This window comes from Aristolochia californica, unplaced genomic scaffold (genome assembly GCF_029961685.1).
Source record: "Aristolochia californica isolate CCGP_79_NKW_82.1479 unplaced genomic scaffold, dmAriCali1.0.hap1 SCAF_3, whole genome shotgun sequence".
Taxonomy (NCBI): Eukaryota; Viridiplantae; Streptophyta; class Magnoliopsida; order Piperales; family Aristolochiaceae; genus Aristolochia; species Aristolochia californica.
In genome coordinates this window covers 3704744-3724452 of record NW_027181992.1, presented here as the reverse complement: position 1 = coordinate 3724452, position 19709 = coordinate 3704744, and the positions used below count along the sequence as shown (strand labels likewise).

The window sequence follows — 19709 nt, the reverse complement described above, 5'->3', positions numbered from 1 at the left end:
TCAACGTTATGTACAAGAGTCCACTAGGACACTTCCCCGCGCCCAACAGAATATAGCCTAGGTCTGATCCAATAGAACATCATACAACTCCGAATAAAGAGTAAATAGCAGCGGACTGAAAATTTGCCAAGCCTTTTACACGAGTTAATAACCATCGCATTGTAGATGTCGTTTCTATAAGCCACAACAATCATCTCTCTCAAACAAATTGAAAAACATCAACCAAAACAGAGAATTTAATCTAGGAACAATTACTGGTATCGAGGGGACTACTAAACCCAATCAAAACTTCGGACAATTCCCATTAGATTTTGTTGAAGGCCACGATATCACAGCTTTGAACGTACTCGTTTATAGGCTCTACCGTGAGGTGCTCCTCAATGAGGCCGTCAACAGAGACGAGGTCATCTACAATTGTCAACATGATCTGGAGCTTCTTAATGCCGTAACCAACAGGAGCAAGCTTTGCTGCAAACAGGATCATTATGACAAATAGTTTGAATTAATCCATCAGATAAAACATATAAAAAATAAATTATCAAGAAAAAATGTTAAATCTGGCTCAACAGGTGGCAAAAATATTTAAATAAGATAAGGGAGACCACTTACATGCTCCCCATAAGAGGCCAGGCATTTCAACACTACGAACAGCCTCCTCCAGCTTCTTCATGTCAGTTTCATCGTCCCAAGGTTTCACGTCTAAAAGGACTGAGGATTTCCCACCTGAAATCGAAATTGTAAACTAGTAGTTAGTGGACGTGATGCAAAAGAACTTAAAGACCTAATTACTCAACTAGTTTAAGATATCTTAATGGCAATCTAGTAAACAGGAGAGATTCTCACTTTCTTTCTTCTTGGCAGGGGCCTTTGCAGCTGCCCTTTCCTCAGCTGCTTTCTTGTCCTCCTCCGTCTCTTCCCCAAAGAGATCCAAATCATCATCATCATCCTCTGCTGCTGGTGTAGCATCCTGTAAGATTGAGGAAATATGTCCACTTATCACTTGAATATCCAATTTGAAGGAAAATGTAAATACAAAATTCAAACTTTCACAACTTAGGTCAAGAACATATATTATTATTATAAGATTGCACTCCTGGAAAAACACTATTTACCATTAAGTGGGCACATAAATTTGAACCAAAAAAAGGTAAATGGAAACCTAATGACTAGCCCCATCACTTGAATCTTGAATAACATGAATGTCAAAGAAAACAATACATAAAAAGAGGGGCAAAAATGTAATCTTATGGTCCCACTAGAACAGTAAAAACAGCCAACCAAACCTTAGCTTCCTCAGCAGGTGCAGCTGCAGGAGCGGCTGCTCCAGCAAATCTCACACCAACTGCTTCGCCAGGGAACCTGGAAAAAAATGCTGGTAGATATGGATAAAGCAACACAACAGACATTTGTGATTCAAAATAAAGATCAAATGGATACAAAGAATCAAACATTACACAACATCAAAGTAGTTTCTTGACACATCCAACGCGAGACCACCAACCAGTAAACCACGTTATAAAAGACCCCAAGATTAGTAATAGCAACGGTCATAATAATAATAGTGACAATTTCACATTGAAACAAATCTGGGAAAGCTTAAAGCTACCCTTATGCACTTGAAGAGACCTTACCAAATTATGAAAAGTAATAATAGTTGTAGTATAATAAACAAAACAAATTTTCTGTATGAAAATAAGAGTTAAACTAAATGAGGTGTGCAGAATAAATAACTAGTTTTATCACAACTAGCCGAATATGATACAGTTTTACTTCGTTAGGCATGTAAGAATTTATAGACAACTTACCAGCAGATAAAAAAACAATAAATGAACAATTTAATTATAAGTTGTAGCATAATAAACAAAACCATTTTTCTCGTATGAAAATAAGAGTTAAGCAAGGTGTGCAGAATAAATAACTATTTTGATCACAACTAGCAGAATATGGTGCAGTTTTACTCCGTTAAGTTACGTAAAAATTTATAAACAACTTACCAGCAGATCAAAAAACAATAAACGAACAAAATGAAGAATTTATTGTGAGCAAGGCCAACTGAAAATTAAAGTAACCAAAAAATATATACAGCAAAATAAATTATTTAATCGTGCACAGAATGAATGCGAACAAAAGAACTCAAGATATAAAACAGACACACTTCTTACAACAAACATTGTCAATATAAGACCCAAGTCAAAGAACAAATGTCAAACAAAAAGTCATTTAACCAACAAACCTTGCAGATAAATGTGAAGAGACCGTCTCGTACCACCGGGCGGCATTAGGAAAACCTTCTCCAGGTTTCTTCAGCACTGCCGCAAAAACTTTGACATCATCTCTGGTAACCTGATCTCTGAATATTGGATAGTCAGTGAGCGCACACTTGGTTAAGTCACCGAAAGACATAAAAAATAAAATAAAATAGTACAAATAGAACAGATAAAAAAGACACAATATCCGGCAGCGGAGAATGCACAAATTAATTTCGATGCTATAGAAAAAGAAACTGAAAATTCGATGCTGATACAGATGAACATCGATTGCGATATTTCGAATCTATTTTGCGGCTTGGCTACAGAACATGGAGGCACATCAACTACGAAGAGAGTAGAGTGAACAGTAGAAAGTACCCAGAAATGTAGATTTTCCCGGAAAGGTACTTGTCGAGGGCCGTGACCCCGGTCTCGGTGTGAAGATCAGAGAAGGAGACCGCCATCGCAAAGAGAAAAATTGAACGACAGAAACCCTGGAAACAATGGAAACCCTAGCAGCGGCTGACAAGAGGCAACAACAAGCAAAAGAGAAGGCTATTCTTATCCTAGTAACCGTATATTACGATCTGCCCTGAGGACCCACCTCGGCTTGCAAAGCCGTGGGCCCAGCGAGTCTTGCCACGTCCTGAAAAGTAAGCGGGTCCCTCGTATCGAACCATTTACTTTTCGAGTACCCACGTGGATTGCGATCCCTAACGTTCATCTCATACAAAAAAACCTAGACGCTTCCATTTCTTCCAAATTCGCGCTTCCCTCACTCTCCCTCCAAACTCCCTGTAAACCTCTTATAAACCTCATTCGTCTTCTGTCCCCTCTTGAATCCCTAACACTTGTTTACCTCTTAGTCTCCTTGTGATCTTCCGTTTCGCGAAAATGGCGGCCATGCTGGTACCCTCTTTTCTCGTCTTCCATCTTCCTCTGCCCCTGGAGTCATGTGATGTTGCTCTAATTTTTTTTTTCGTTTTTTCAGCAACCCCAGATCATTTTGTTAAAGGAAGGTACAGACACTTCACAGGGGAAGCCCCAATTGATTAGCAACATTAACGCGTGCATGGTGGTGGCGGATGCGGTTCGATCGACTCTAGGGCCGAGGGGCATGGACAAGTTGATTCACGATGAGAAGGGCAACACCACCATCTCCAACGACGGTGCCACCATCATGAAGCTGCTCGATATCGTCCATCCTGCTGCGAAGATCCTTGTCGACATTGCCAAATCTCAAGACTCGGAGGTAGGTGTCGATTTTTTTAGCTACTATCAATATTTACTTTTAACGGTGATCAGGATAAGGTGTTGGGGAGGGTTCCAAGAATATTATGCATGTACTCGAGTCTGGTCTGCATTAAAAAATTCTTATGGTTGTTATAGAAGTTTTATCTCTAAGTCATCAAAAGATTGAAGGTAGCGTTTCCTACTCTGAATAGCACCATTGAAGAAATGAGCGGGTAGAGTAATGTTGTGCCTGTTAAAAGATACAAAGTCTCAGAAGGTTGTCCTTGTTGTGTGCTGTAATAACTTGTGCAAGTGTCATCTGTCCATTTTCATTCAGATAGAGAGAAAGAAAAGAATGGAAGAAGTCAATAGGTCTTTTTGAGATCCGCAGAGGTGGATGACTGCACAAGACAGATTGTTTGAAGAAGAAACATGAAACTGTTCAATCACATTATGATAGAACAAAACTTGTCTCAGAAGTAAATGTGATGCCATTTTTTTTTAAAGTAACAGTGAAGAGAGTGCAGACCCCTTCATAATGAGAAAAAGAAAATGCAATGATAGTTGAGCCTTTTATTGTACTCATAAGATGATCACATGTTATGACGATTGAAGAATGGTATGGGTTATACCTAAATATGTCAAAATCTTGAAATGCTTGTTGATATTTTGTTTTTCAAACTGCAATTCTGAATTTTATGTGTAAAAACCTTTGCCTTCAGTTACTTGTTTAATCTTATAGGTGGACCCTTTAGAACATTCGATTGGATGGGTGTCATATGCTTGTACTTCTTGTTTCTGACAACATTGAGAGACCCCCAGATGTTAGCAAGGTTTTGTTTGATGATATTTGTATCAAGACTGCATTAGTAGGTTGACTCTGCTTATGATGCTATTTAAATGTCAAAGGTACCCAAATTACGGAATGGGTTGTGTAGAAGTACGTTAATTAGAAATTCATATTGTACCATCATTTAGAACCTTGATGCTATTCTCTGATATCAGTAGTTTTATTCAACCTAAAATTCTTTTACTTTTTCTTTACCCTTTGTTGGAAAAAGGAGACTCTTTTACTTTCTATTTTGTTAGAAAAGGAAACATTCTTACCTTCTATTTTTTTAATTGATGAAACATGTAGCACATGCATAAAGCAGATTTATTCTGTTGAAGTGTATATTAAAAAGATTTCAGCAGCTGTCAATGTGTTTACTGTAATTTCTGAATTTGAAATATGAAGGAGTCTTTTTCTTATATTATAACTTTCTTCCTGATGGAGTCATATTTATAATATCTTACATGGAACGGCTTTGCGAATTTTGATTTTCTTCTCTTCTTGTTGTTCAGGTTGGTGATGGAACCACAACTGTCGTGCTTCTAGCTGGTGAGTTTCTAAAAGAGGCTAAACCCTTCATTGAGGATGGCGTCCATCCCCAGAACCTAATCCGCAGTTACAGGACAGCTGCCTATCTGGTATTTTTTGAATTCATTTTCGTTTTCAGTTTTTAAAAAAATCAAAGGTTCAATGCATTTTTTTTTACCTATTAATCTTTTAAATATTCCTCTCAGGCAATTAATAAAATCAAAGAGCTCGCTGTGAGTATTGAGGGAAAAAGTATAGAAGAGAAGAAAAGCTTATTGGCCAAATGTGCTGCTACAACATTATCATCCAAGCTTATAGGTGGAGAAAAGGAGTTTTTTGCAACCATGGTTGTAGATGCTGTAATGGCAATTGGGGATGGTGACAGGTTGAACTTAATAGGCATAAAAAAGGTATACTGTTCATATTTGAAATGTTTGTGGTATGTAGGATAAATCTATTCGCAGTTTTATTATGTCATATAAAACATTTGAATGGATAAAGTCAACTATGTAATTTTAAAACCTAAAACATGATACAAAATAATAAGCATCACTTTATCCCAAAGGATTTATGAAAACTTCATTTCAATGTGCATACACCTGCAAATCCTGAGTATTGCATGTTGCTGCCTTTTTATATTAGGGTTGGTGATACTAATTTCCAATTTTGTAGTAGCATCCATGTATCTACATAGTATATTTCTCGTGTATTTATTTAAATTTTAGTTTTGAAAGAGCATATTTATTTTTAGGTAAGATAATATGATGAAAAAGGTAATTTGCAAGTGCTTCACAAGATCTTCTTATAATTCTCTCATAAGATACCTAATTATAACAAACAAGTGGTTAGACCTCTGCCATTTTCCACATGCGCTTTGCAAATAGCACGAGCTGTTCTGGGGCTTGCATTTTGTTTTGATCAAGGAGAGGAAAAAATTCATTAGGAAAAGATATTATAGGTGTTGACCTGATCAGTCTATGCATACCAAATAGAGATGAATACAGGAAATAGCTAGTCAATCAGAAAGGTGCTGCCCACAACCAAATGTTGTCAAGAAGTGCCTGATTTGGCAAGCAATTTGCAATACATATTTGCACTTCTCAGAGTTCACCTTCAAGAAACAGTCAAAGATGCTGTAAAAGTTCAAAAACCTCTTTGGATGAAGTGTGAGCAAAATTCCTTAAAATTTCTAAGCTTCTGTTATGAATTACATAATTTCTGAACTGCTGGAAATGTTTCCCACCTCGCCATAAGAGTTTCTCTGCTGCTTTGGAATTTCTTGCTTTAGAATGGCATTTGTTAAGCTTTACATAATCTCTCTAGTAAGCGGTCTTGCCGCCTTTAGGATGAGATTTATTATGAAAACGTCAGCAGAATAATTCTTGCAAATAAAAGATTATTGTTTTACGCCAGATGTTTCTATAATTATATAGGATATTTATTGTAAGCAATGTGCTCAGGTTTGAATAGAACACATAGTAGCTGTAAACTTATAAATATGGACTTTCAGTTGTAGCCTGGATTCATCCAAACAATTCAGTGTGAAGAAGAATTATTTCTTGGATAGTCTAATGAAAGATTCTAGAGACTCTTCTGTTTAAGGGAAAGTATTTCTTACAGTGATGTCTTCTGTAGGTTCCAGGTGGTACCATGCGAGATTCTTTTTTCGTTCACGGCGTTGCTTTCAAGAAGACTTTCTCTTATGCTGGTTTTGAGCAGCAACCAAAGAAGTTTATCAACCCTAAAATTCTTCTGCTGAACATTGAACTAGAGCTTAAATCTGAGAAGGAAAATGCAGAAATTAGGTAGCTTTACTTGCTCTTGTGTTCTTGTGTTTGTATTGCCTAATTTTAATGTTCTTCCACCTAACATTTTCTTATCTTCATCAGATTATCAGATCCACTGCAGTATCAATCTATTGTGGATGCAGAGTGGAATATCATATATGACAAGTTGGATAAATGTGTTAAAAGTGGGGCAAAAATTGTCCTCTCACGTTTGGCAATTGGTGATTTGGCAACACAGGTAGTTTTCCTGGCTACGCATAGAAGTTGTTAGAAGTATTGCTTATAGGTATTAATAATTTTCTTGTCTATGCAGTATTTTGCAGATAGAGATATTTTTTGTGCTGGTCGTGTGATGGAAGAGGACTTGAATCGAGTAGCTGCAGCAACTGGTGGTACTGTGCAGACAACTGTCAATAACATACTTGATGAGGTTTAGATATATCTAACATCCTTCTTAATGGTTGTTTTTCTTCTTAATTTTCTGAATACTATTATTTCTTTTTATAAATATGTAGCTCTGTAATGCCACCTTTCTAACACTATTTAGTCAGTTGTTTGTGTTCCTTATTTTTTGGGGGGGGGGAACTTATGATCTCTCAGTAATAATCAAATTTTTTTCATGCACAGCTCCCTCTTAATAGCTCAATCAGCTTAAACTATTTTCTCTCATTAATGTTCTCGTTCAAGTTGTGTCTCAATGGGATGATTTATGAGCTAAAGAAGCCAGTTTCAGCTGATCAAACTATTAAAAGTGTGGTCTTTTGGTTACTTGTATATGGATAAATACATTGTCAAATTGCATGCATATGGGGGTGTTCAAGTAAATAATTTAGCTTCAACTTCAGCTATTTAATATCTCTTATAGTTATCCCTACAGTTACTATTGTCACAATTGTCATTAGATTCTTGTGTTCTGCCTCTATGGTGGGAAGAGGGTAAGCAGGTGCTAGGTCATCTATCTAGAGTAATATATGGAGTTAGTCGAACTCTGTAGGTTTCAGTTCTGCTATTTCCTGTGTACAGGTTTAAAGTTGATTACATACATTAGACATATTAGAAGGTATTTAGAAAATTATACATTGTCATGGGTACTGTATCATTAACGGCTGACACCCTCTTCTACTCAGTTTGGCATGATTAAGTTCATTATAAAAGATTCTCTCTCTAACTCTCTATCTCTCTTTCTCTTGCTTTTTGTAATCTGGTAGTTGTTATTTTTCTGTTGCTATGTTCATTTTTTTTCCTTATATGCATGAGTAAACTCTCCCTCTAACCAGAAAAGGATTTCTTATCTTGTGGAAAGGTTCTTGGCTTTTGTGAACTTTTTGAGGAAAAGCAAGTGGGAAATGATCGCTTCAATATATTCAGTGGATGTCCTTCTGGTCAGACAGCAACAATTGTTCTTCGTGGTGGTGCTGATCAGGTGTGTATAATTTGGGCTTGATGATGATGAATTCACACAATTTATAAGTGGCATGGTGTGATTGCTTGCATCTTGTCTGTAAACCTAAGCTATTTGTAGGTATTATACGATTTTAAGTTCTTCATTTTATTTATTTGTTGTTATTGTAGTTTATTGAGGAAGCAGAACGGAGCCTACATGATGCGATCATGATTGTCAGAAGAGCTATGAAGAACTCTACTGTAGTTGCAGGGGGCGGTGCTATCGATGTATGATATTTATGTTTACTTATAAAGAATTCACTTGTGTTTCTTTTTTAGAATGAGTGGGACTGGTTTCTTAATTGGATCTGGCCCTTCAATTATAAATGATTTTTCAGTTGGGGTTTTCTCTTCCATAAAAAGCCCAGTCTTGTCACGCGGTCCATTTGTCTCTCCCGTTATGGTGACAAACTTTTAGTAGCTTTTGATTTGTCTGCTGGGCTCAATTGGTCACTTCGGTGGTTGGGGGTGTTGTGCCTTCAACAACATCCTGATAACAACAAAAGAAATTTTTTGAGTATATTCTAAGTTGCTTGTTATTGTGGCAGATGGAAATAAGTAGGTATCTCAGGCAGCATGCTAGAACCATTGCTGGAAAGTCGCAGCTGTTTATAAATTCATTTGCCAAAGCACTAGAGGTTGGAACTTCCTAAAACTTCGATTAAATCTGTTATTCATCCAGGCCTGTTATGATTTTATTGACCTGGTGATTGGATATATCTGGAGATGAATTTTTAATGTTAATAGAAGTTAAGACCTAAAAGAGCAACAAGCTTTGTTGATTTAACATTATTTGGTTATAATTGTTTTGAGGTGGCAAAGTAAATTTGTCTCAAAAACTGCTTTTGGGATGTGTGTGAGATGTGGATCTGTTTTATCTTCAATTATTTGAATTGTAAAATTGTGTGATTTTTATTCTTAAAAAAATCACACAATTTTGTATTGTATTTGTACGACTAGAAGGGTCGTCCATTTTTAAGAGGTAACCCTTGTTGTTTGTTGTTTCTTGATGATTGGTGCTACTGGGTAAATGCACAGAGTGTTTGAATATGACAATGTAAACATGGAGGCATGATTCCAAGTGATTTTAAGTTAGTTTATTCAAGACTAAATTTATTAAGCTCCCTTCCCCCTAGTAATGCAGCTAAAAAATGATAAAGGAGCTAGCCAATGATTATATACTAGGCCCCCTGCCTCTGGTAATTTTATTATGCTTCTTGCCCATAGGAAAGACTTGAAGAAGGGCAACATAAGAACGTAGTGATAGAGCTGAGCAAAGGAGATTTCTTGTGGGGAGCCTAACATGAATTATGTCATGCTATGATGATGATCTTTTATAAAACTACTCTAATGCTGTTGATGTCATAGTTTTTAAAGATAATGTTGCATAGTGCAACAGCAGCATGTTAAAGATAATGTTGCATTTTTTCATGTGCTGACATTAGGTTTTTTGTTAATACAGTAAGCCTGATAGTGCTTGTGGAGTGTTTAATGACCCAAAATCGTAGGCCACGTCAAGGATGTAACTGGCTCTCCTAGTATATTGCATGTCTTTGTGTGGCTTAAAAATACAATAATAATATTTTTGATTATTTGAATTTAACAAAATGTGCATCTCATATGAACTTAAGAGTTAAATATGTAGGCAATTGTTTCCAGTTGCTACTTGTAAGCAAATTTCATTTATCCACGTTTTACATTCTCTGTGGAGGGCTAACTGGTACATCTGGACCCTGAAGTTGGTACTACGCGGAGCTTAGTGTATTATCTCTGTGCTAGACTTTATGGTTCTTATTTTTTAATTTAATTTTGTCCAACTTCTGCAGATTATTCCTCGACAACTCTGTGATAATGCTGGATTTGATGCAACTGATGTTCTTAACAAACTCAGACAAAAACATGCACTCCCATCTGGTTAGTCTTCTATTGTTTTTTTGGGTTTTGTCCTCCCTTTCTAGTTTTAAGTTTGAACTCTTCTGGGAAAGAAAGACCAATTTGTTTTTATCTTGGGTTGCTGTGTCTTGCAAAAGAGGACCTAGGCTGTTATAATGTTTGAGCCTATGGCACTACCATGTTTTTCTCTTTCACTAATTAAAGGAAAAGGTTGCTCTTCATTGATGTGAATGCACGGTTGTCAGTATTGGCTATACTTCTATGCTGATATCTACATTGCTTATGGCAGGTGAAGGTGCTCGTTATGGAGTGGATATTAATACTGGTGGCATTGCAGATTCTTTTGCCAACTTTGTGTGGGAACCTGCAGTTGTGAAGGTACTTAAGGCTATCTATGTAATGTCCTGTTTCATTTTCTTTTTCAAAGTTTGCTGCTAATTTTATTTTGACAAAATTTCACAGATTAATGCTATAAATGCAGCAGCTGAAGCAGCATGTCTTATTCTTAGTGTGGATGAGACTGTTAAAAACCCCAAGGTATTCTTCCTGATTTATTCTTGTGTTTCAAATTCTGTGAGAAAAGTGTACTCCTTTTTGCCTCGTAAGTTTCTTGTTGTCTTCATATGGATGTGTGATTGAAATGTCCATCTTAAAAACCTGAGAGTTGCATATTCCCAAGTTGGCTATTGATAGAGAATGATGTAACTGTAAGCTTTGTTTATTCGTATCTGAGGTGTATTCTTTTTTCTTAACACATGGAATCTTAATATTTAACATGTAGTACATAATTAGAGGAAAAAGCAAGCGCATGTACCACACACACACTTGTTCCCTCATGTTTACTTATTATGAAAAGAGACGCAGATACAAGTGTTTTCTAAATTTTTGCATGTGTGATATTTTTCTGAATAATATTAAGAACAATTTTTTTCCATTACATTCCATTTCAAATAAATTTTACTGTTGTTGCTTGTTCCTCATTATGCTTGTTTGCAAGTGTGAAGTGTCATGAACCAAAATATTAAAAGGGCTTTACTGATTGTGGGGAAATTATCCCCTTGAACCATTTTGGTGTATGGCCATTTCGGTGCTTTACTGATTCAAATACCAATTCTCTACCTTATTTAGGTTTGCCATGCATTGATGTTTCCAGTTTGTATGCAGATGTGATCCTAGTAAATTATTGTTATCACCATCTTTCTATCGTCGATTTATTGTTATTTTTATCTTTTTATTTAATCAAATTACCCAACATTAAAAAAATTGCCATTTTTTTATACAGGCTTCCTTTTGATCTTTACATGTTCAGACTGCTCGCACCTTCTTATTAGTTTTTTAGATTTTCAGGATTTAATTGGTAATCTTGCAAGATCAATGAATTGTAACAAACATGCAGAATATTGCTTGGAAGATCAATGATAGTGTTTGTGCATGAGTCCTGCTATTTTGATTTGGATATTGATTGAAGGTACTCATTTTTTTCCTGCTTAAATTTATTTAGTCTGAGAGTGCCCAAGGTGAGGCGGCTGCAAGTGCAATGGGTCGAGGTCGCGGTGGTGCTTTCCGTGGTCGTGGACGAGGCATGAGAAGGCGATGATCACTTTTGGTCTTGGAAGCTGTACCATGTTGTTGATCTTTGATAGCATCAGGGTGTCCATAGATGGTTCCGTAATTTGGAGCCTATCTGTTTTGTCTGTGTGAGCTTTCTTGTTTGAGTTATCATTCTTGTACACCATCCTCTCGAGTTGCAGGCTGGCCATATCTTGATTCCGAACAATCTTGTGGAAATTTGTATTGGTCATGGCTTTATTTGGAACCTCGTCACTTGCAGGCGTGTATTGAGAGAAAGTAGAGAGTGCAATTCCCTGTATCTTAGCCTTCTGCCGAGAAGAAGAATTTGTAGTCTTGATATTGCCTTTAGATGAAATTTTGTTTATTTGAACCCTTTTTAAAAGGTTTCAATAGCAATGGGATTGCCGGGCTGTTTAGTGAGATGCAGGCCCTGGGTTTGGCCGTTTGTCTTTAAGAATGTGTCTATCCCAAATTAGGAGCTGATGATAGTGAGCAGTCTTCTAAAAACATAGTTGCATTTCCATATAGAACCAAAGTTTCGACTAGTGGTGAGAAGTCTGGCATCCAACTCACATTCTCACAGTAATATAGTGTGAGTTCTTTGAGTGATCTGGGTAGGTGACATGGCAAGGCTTTCAACTTTGAGCACTTCCATATCTCTAAAGCTATGGAGAGATGGCATTACTTCATTTTCACCACTCAATTCCCAACTGGGCATATCCTTAAATTGGAGTTTTTCCAACTTTGGGACAGCTTTGTTAACACCATTATCCTATGCGTCTCAGGTCATCATCCATCCTCTCTATGTCGAGGTATTTAAGAGATGACAACTTGCCAAGCATTGGCTGTTGCTTAGTGTGACTAGTTCAGAAAGCATTGGATCAATTTTTCTAAAACATGAAACGAGACTCCCCAATGTCAATTTTTCTACCCTCGTTCAATTGATAATTGTTTTTTTCTCATTTGCTATATCATTCAATCTTTCTTTTACTTGCTTTATCCTCGTCCCAATTCTATGGCGTTTCAGGATATGAATGAAGCAGAAACAAGAAAAGCGAGCGTTTAATACCTTGCATCCGACACGACTACTCTGGTTCTCAACAGCACATGCTGTGATAGTTTCCAACCTCCAGTCATCTATTATGTCATCAACATCACAGGCAACGTCTTTGATCTTATCAAGCCAATTTGAAACCGAATTATCCTTGATCCGTCTCATCTTTGCATCCTCAAGCAGGCATTGAATAGCTGTGAAAGTGCTGGAGAGCCTGTTGAAACGTCAACATCGATAATGGTGTTCAAGTTCTGTAGAGAGAGATATTAGAGCGTCAACCATGGTTTCTCTTCCTTGTTTCAGATAATACAGCTGACTAAAACCCCAATAACTTCTTAGTCTGTTAGCTGAAAGCCTGAAACTTCTGCCTCTGACAAGGTTTCTTTAAGTTCTTGAATTAAGTTTGTGCAGCGTGAACATTGAACCTGAAGTCTGAATTTTTTTCTTACCAGTCATGGATTGCTCCATCAAGTAAAAGAAGAACAATCTCTGTAACAACTTTAAATTATCGATCTACTATACAATTAACAACCCATCTCCTAGGCCAAGTTTTTCACTTTTTCATCTGAATCTGTTTTCTTGATCAATATATTATTATTATTTTATCTACTGATCCAAATGTAAAATAATCATTTTTGCTTGTAGTACTAAACTTTTGTCAAAACGGTCGAGGAAGAAAATCTTTTACTTCATATCAATGACAAGCGAGAAGCCAAGCCCTTCATTAGCTAAAACCCTAAAACTAAGCTGTTGGGATGGGGGTACAATCCGTGGGTTTTTTGTTTTTTCCCTTCAAAACCCGTCCTATCGCATGATTCATGAACGAAAACATCCAAGCAGTTACCACGCTAAAGAAACAGAAACTAAAATGGTTGATAAACAGGACAGATAGGGATCGATCTGAGACATGCCAAAGTCAAAATAACTAAATGGTATCGAAAGAAAGCACATAATTAGAAGTTCCATACAAACTATGGCTAAACAACTCTTCCCAGAATCTCAAACAGTCAGCCGAGTTACTGATTATTGAGGTTAGATTAGAAAATGAAGACGAGAAGCCAGCCGTCACGTTACCAAAATCGTGTTCTGCTGGTAGATGCTGCGACAATGCTGTAGATAAACTTATATGAGTAACTTCGTCCAAGGGATGATTCTTCCCACTACTTCAACGGGTGGCTTGAGCAGCTGGTGAAGAATCAACAACGTTCTTTGCTAACAGGATAGTGCGAACCGTCAGCTGTTTTGTGTTCTCAATAATTTGCTCGTACCTGAAACCGAATGGAACAATAAATTCATATAAACACTACTCTGATCTCAAGGGAAGAATTTTTTTTGCAGCAGCGAGTACCAAAACTAGTAACTTACACATTGAGATGATTGGGTCCCATAACAACAGTCCCTGATTTGGAATCGATCTTTGCATCAAGTTTGGCGTTCCTTACTAGATTTACGATCCATCTTTCAGCCTCATCATAACCCATATTCAACTTCTCCGAAAGCATCCTGTACCAAATAACCAGAGCAGATATTAGTGTACCATTACCAGTCAGAATAGAACATAGATAACAATTACAAAAGAAATAAGAGCAAAAAGTATAGCAACATTTTACCAACATATGGAAACTTGGAATAAACTAAAAATATGAAAGTGGCACAAATGAAAATGCTGGGGTGGATGTGCGGCCAAACTTGGAACTCAAAAAAAGAAACGAAAGTGTGCAAAATGATAGGGTATAAGCTTCATGACATGAAGATCCCTGCAGATAAACCCAACATTGTTTGGATAAATCTCTAAAATGATGAAAATATCGACAGTGATAATTTTTTTTTTATAAAGACAGTGATAAAACTTGATTTATAGAAAGGGAAAAAAGAAGCAAAGTGATGGGAGCCAAGAGGGGGAGGAAAGAATGTCCCACCCCACTCGCTCAGAAAAACATGAGATTGCTGTTATGCAATAGAGCCCTCCCCCATAAAATGTTGATGTGGAGCAGTAAGAAGAAGCGCAATCTCAGAATAAGTTTTCCAGGTACAAGGATCAGTCACTAATTCCTACCATACCTTTTGTTTTTTATACAAATTAAGTTCTTGTATTCTTTTATTGATTAAAGAAACAAGGTTCACTCCTCCACAACACTAATTTATACCTCCAGGTACAAGGATCAGCCACTAATTCCTAGTATTCCTTTTGTTTTTTATACAAATTAAATTCTTGTATTCTTTCATTGATAAAAGAAACAAGGTTCACACCTCCACAGCACTAAAAAGGGAGCTTACCAAAGAAGAATAGAATGACCAATAAACATGATTGTAAAGGTCAATGACTGACACCATATCATTACATTAAAATAAAAGCCACAGAAGCCAGAGAACCAAGTACGACAGGAATATAAGACCACACACAGAGAGACAATGATAGAAGCATTGACCTCAGACCAAGTTACTGACCAAACTGTGCATAAAGTAAAAGTTATTCACAGCTTAGACATTAATGTACTTAGTATATAAGCTTAATTAGAGGATCACAACTATGTCATATAGCAGAGAATGATATACTAACAGAAGCAAAATCATTGATAGAAAGAAATCTAGTATCACAGTGACAGACATCTTGAATAACCACTATAAAGGTCCTAGTCCAAGTACAGTAATAAAACTCACTTGTCAAAAGACTATATCACAACATCAAACAAACAGTTATGATCAACTTGCTCATATAAATATCAGTGGTAATCAGTAGTAAAAACTAAATATTTAGGGAAAAATCACTTCCTATCGGGTAGAAACAACAACCTAAAAGTATTCAAGAAGCACCAACAATGACCAAGTGACCTTAATCAATTTCAAGATAAAACCATAAAAATCAAATAAAATAAATCCAGCCAAGTTCAGGTTAACACAAACATATCATTCAAAAACAGAAAATAATAATTATAAAATACAATAAAATAGTCATTTGACAATAAATTGGAGCACATATCACGCAATGTCAATGCACTAGTGTATACGGCAGTGTCTCAAATAAAATTAATCCAGCCAAGTTCAGGTTAACACTAACATATCATTCAAAAACAGAAAATAATAACAATAAAATAGTCATTTGACAATAAATTGGAGCACATAGTGGGATACTCACGCAATGTCAATGCACTGGTGTATACGGCAGTAAGTCTCAAAAATAAAGAGACGAGCATTCTCAAGAAATTCATCTCTCAATGGTACAGCACTAAAGTTGGCATCCTCAACCCTTTTGCCAAGGAACGGATCATTCATAATTAGCTGCGTAAAATGTCCAAATTTACTGTAAGACTAGCAACAGGCACCAAAATAAAGATGAAATGATGCAACTAATAGAGTTAGTCAGAAACCAAACTAACAGAGCCTCAACAAGAGATCCCTAGGTTCATGTTTCTTGCCTTTTCTTCTATAATTACAGATCTTTCACTTTTGAATTGTATCACTTTATATTTCTTTTCACAATAATAGAAAAAATTGAACGGAAGAATGAAGGAAAGGACATATATTAGAAGGGCAACTAAGGAAAAGAAACAGTTACATGATTAAACAGAAGGCAACAGGTAATAAAGGTAATGCAGCTATCCATGGAGCTGCAAAAGGAACCCTGAACTGACAAGTGCAAGTGAAGTATACAAGAAGATCCTCAAGCAACAAATTAATTTAATAAGTTCCATTTGTTACTTTTATTGATATTAAACACAGTGCAATCTTTCACAAAAAAGATTTAGACAGGTGACGAATGAGGATTCTATCACGTCTATCTAGCATTTATCAACCAAAATATATTATAAGCCCACAGAAAAGAACCAGGCTTGAAAAAAAGAGTAATATAGAGTGCACTTAGGCCTCATAAACAGGTCTGTTTCCACAAGCAAGCCCTGAAACATGTTCCCATCATTCATGCATTAACCATGGTTTAATCCATATATTCTTCTTAGCTCACCAACGAAAAAGTACAATTTCCCTTGGCTTGGCCCTTGGTCCTAAATGTTGAGAGATCTACATTATATAAAGGCCGCATAACTCTCTTTATCAATTCATCCAGAATACCAAAATAGGCTTTTTTCAAATACAAAAAAAAAAAAAAGAATATCAACAGCTCTCTCTTCTTTTAAATTGCAAAATGTCCACAACTTTGGGTTAATATTTAAAAGGACAAACAGAGAAACAGCAGACAGTTCAAAGTTACCAGGTATTCCTTGTCCTCTCCAATATCAAGTTTCTCAGTATATGTAGTGTTACTTCTACACTACAGTACCAGTTATCACGTGCAAAATTGAATAACCTCAAAACAAGTAGGGTTAAAAAAGAGAGACAGAAAGAAGCCAGATAAAAATGCCTCAGATCTTCCAACAGACAAAGGAAATCAACAGCTCAGAACTCACATCTTCACACTCCCGCAGCTTCTTTTGTGCACCCTCAAAGTCATAGTTTACATACAAGCACTCCAGAAATTCTGTGATGGGATCTTTGTAACAGTACTGCTCCTGCTGGATAACCTTGATCAACTCTTTGAGCATGTTCCTTCTCCTTTTATTAACAATTACAGCAGTGGCAACATATCTAAGAAGGTGGTGTGCATTTGTCTGAATAGCATTGAGGTACCTGAAAACTACCAGAATCATGAATAAACTAAAAAAAAAAAGAATCTAGCAGAAAAAAGTGGGAACAGACTCATTTGTCACGTGTTCTTCTCTTCAGTTTCTTCATCTTCCTCTTCCTTTTTTTTAACGTTAATTTTTGGCACTAAAATTTTACAACAATCAATAACTACTTGAGATTTATCACCACATAATTCAACAATAAGTCCTAGGAAGTCTATATCTTTTACTTCTTTGCCTGCTTCTGTATCGTTTGGAACCAGACAATATCACAAACAGCAGACAGATTACACTTCTCACTTGCTCAGATAGTTTGAAAAAAAAAAAATCCTTTGAGAGAGAAGTAGTCCAGTACATAAGGCAACTGGAGTATCTCTCAAATACGAGACCAGCATGAATAAAATGCATAGGCGCACCTGTCCTGAAAAAATAAATCAATGATTCCATTTCTCCCATTTTCATGGTTGAAGAATATGAAGAGGCTCCAATGCATTAGCCAAATTCTGTTTTGTAATTGATTCAGTGGAGATGCAAAATTCTGCACAAGCAAACAATCATCATCACCAAAGTTCAATTGCAAACAGCAGTATAAATAAAGAAACAATGATAACAGACTATTTTCAGAATATGACAAACCTTTGAGTCAATTATTTCTTTCACATGATTAAGTTCCTCGAGAGCAACATCCCAGTTCTGCATAAGAATTTCTGCTGCAAGCTTACCCCAAAGGGCACTCAAGCTTCGGTCAGGATTAGTACACAAAGCCCGATACTGATACAGATAATCAGCTGCTCCAGAGTAATTTCCACACTCAAACTGAAATTTGGCATACTGGTATAATGCCTCTATTTGAGCCGGACCTATCTACTCATAAAATATCGGAGTATAAGACAGAGATAAAGGGGAATAGTTAGCAAAGAATGCAGAACTAAATCACCAGACATTACATTCTGAATTGCTTCAAACATTCTCACTGAAATTGGGTAGCAGACACAAGGATAATGGTGTTAAAACAATAAAAAAAAATTAGTTCTCATTATATTCACTCAATGACTTTCTGACAGATGACGCAAATCTGTCTGCAGTTTGTGTTCAGCGAGCAGAAGATCCTTATTAGTTAAAGAGGAAGCATATAAGCTGAACTGATGTACTCACAACTTGCAATAAAAGAAGTTTTTTTTTTTTCTTGGATAGATAAGTACCATTGTGATACAACCTTACTTGAACAGGATTTGTTCTATAGGATCGTACAACTTGTAACTTTATAAAAAATAAGTACCATTGTGATAAACTAACATAATTGTTTTAGTTTTCATAATTCCAACGCCTTTATACACTTCTATGGGAGAAAATTAATAACTCAAAATTTTCCAATCATCTAGAGTCAACAACCAGAAGAGCACTTTTTCAGCAAGATAAACTCTCATAAACTTGAATTGCCAACAGTTAAAACAACCCAGTGAACGTCGCTTCGTACTAACCTGAAACCGATCATTCAACATCTGCAGGTTGTACTGCTTGTCTGACCTGATCTCCTGCACCAGATTGGCGTTTTGTAGAAAAGTTATCAGCGGCGCCGCAGACTCCTCCAGTGATTTCAACCTCGCCACCACTTCCACTCTTCTGTCCACCATATCTAACACCAGAATCTATTTTTCAAATCCACATCGGTTTTCCCAACAACGACACGAACAATTACAGTAAACTCCATAACTAAATTACTAGAAAATTCACAGGTGATATAGACTAAGGGGAACATAGCGAAACCAAAAAAATTTCCTTGGTTGACAAGCTAATAAGGCTAACCTTGAGGAAGTTCCTCGGTGTGGTAGAGACTCTTGTGGATGTCCATGGCGTAATCAACCATATTAGTCTCACTGAGAAGCTCGATTTTCGCCTTCAGAATCTCATCGCCTGGATAGAGCTGACGTTCCTGGAGAAACTCGAGCAAGGGAAAGACAAGATGACGATCCAGGTGAGGGGCAATTCGACTCGTTAAGTCATAGTCCGCCATGGCCAGTAGTTTGTGCGAAGCTTGACGGAGTATAAACCGAGATACGAGGGCTGAAATAATAGTGTTTCAGTGGCCAGGACGACTGGAAGTCGATAGAGAAGGACTATCCCTCGACACGTAAAAGACGTACTGGGGGTGGAGGAATTAGGGTTTTGTTCTATGACTACTCAAAGTGCGCGTGTTACATGACTGCGCCCAGATCGATTCCGAGTCGAGACTCGTTACGTACATATGCTAAATTGGTAAAGTGGAAACCGTTAATGAAAGAGAGCTAGTATGTAACCTCCGTATGTGTCATTTTTGCATTATCTAAATACTTTGAACTCAAACTGAACTTGAATTCGTTTTCTCAAACCCAAAAATTTTAACTGAATTTGAGCTCGAACCTGAATCCATTGAACTGCAAGTTATAATAAAGAAGTTCAATACTTTGCAATAGAACGTATTAATGTATAATAACTAACTTAATAGACTTAAAATAAAAG

The 19709-nt window shown here is 36.6% G+C and overlaps 3 protein-coding genes across 3 annotated transcripts; 1 reads left to right on the top strand and 2 right to left on the bottom strand.

Moving 5' to 3' along the window:
• Positions 1–88: 88 nt before the first annotated feature.
• LOC137958928 (elongation factor 1-beta-like) lies at positions 89–2780 on the bottom strand. The gene is made up of 6 exons (XM_068806143.1): positions 2628–2780; positions 2234–2350; positions 1284–1359; positions 844–967; positions 610–723; positions 89–468 (listed from the first exon to the last, which is right to left on the bottom strand). The coding sequence occupies exons 1-6, from the start codon at positions 2711–2713 to the stop codon at positions 305–307; spliced, it is 681 nt and encodes a 226-aa protein (XP_068662244.1). The 5' UTR covers positions 2714–2780; the 3' UTR covers positions 89–304.
• Positions 2781–3014: 234 nt separating this feature from the next.
• On the top strand, positions 3015–11957 carry LOC137959988 (T-complex protein 1 subunit eta-like). Its single transcript, XM_068807425.1, has 14 exons — positions 3015–3158; positions 3241–3501; positions 4827–4952; positions 5049–5252; positions 6478–6647; positions 6732–6867; positions 6943–7059; positions 7933–8052; positions 8202–8300; positions 8621–8710; positions 9899–9986; positions 10255–10343; positions 10428–10502; positions 11467–11957. The coding sequence occupies exons 1-14, from the start codon at positions 3144–3146 to the stop codon at positions 11560–11562; spliced, it is 1686 nt and encodes a 561-aa protein (XP_068663526.1). The 5' UTR covers positions 3015–3143; the 3' UTR covers positions 11563–11957.
• Positions 11958–13499: 1542 nt separating this feature from the next.
• Positions 13500–19367, bottom strand: LOC137958979 (eukaryotic translation initiation factor 3 subunit E-like). The gene is made up of 8 exons (XM_068806219.1): positions 19017–19367; positions 18692–18846; positions 17847–18074; positions 17627–17748; positions 16995–17214; positions 15728–15870; positions 13957–14094; positions 13500–13859 (listed from the first exon to the last, which is right to left on the bottom strand). The coding sequence occupies exons 1-8, from the start codon at positions 19222–19224 to the stop codon at positions 13757–13759; spliced, it is 1317 nt and encodes a 438-aa protein (XP_068662320.1). The 5' UTR covers positions 19225–19367; the 3' UTR covers positions 13500–13756.
• Between the last annotated feature and the right edge of the window lie 342 nt (positions 19368–19709).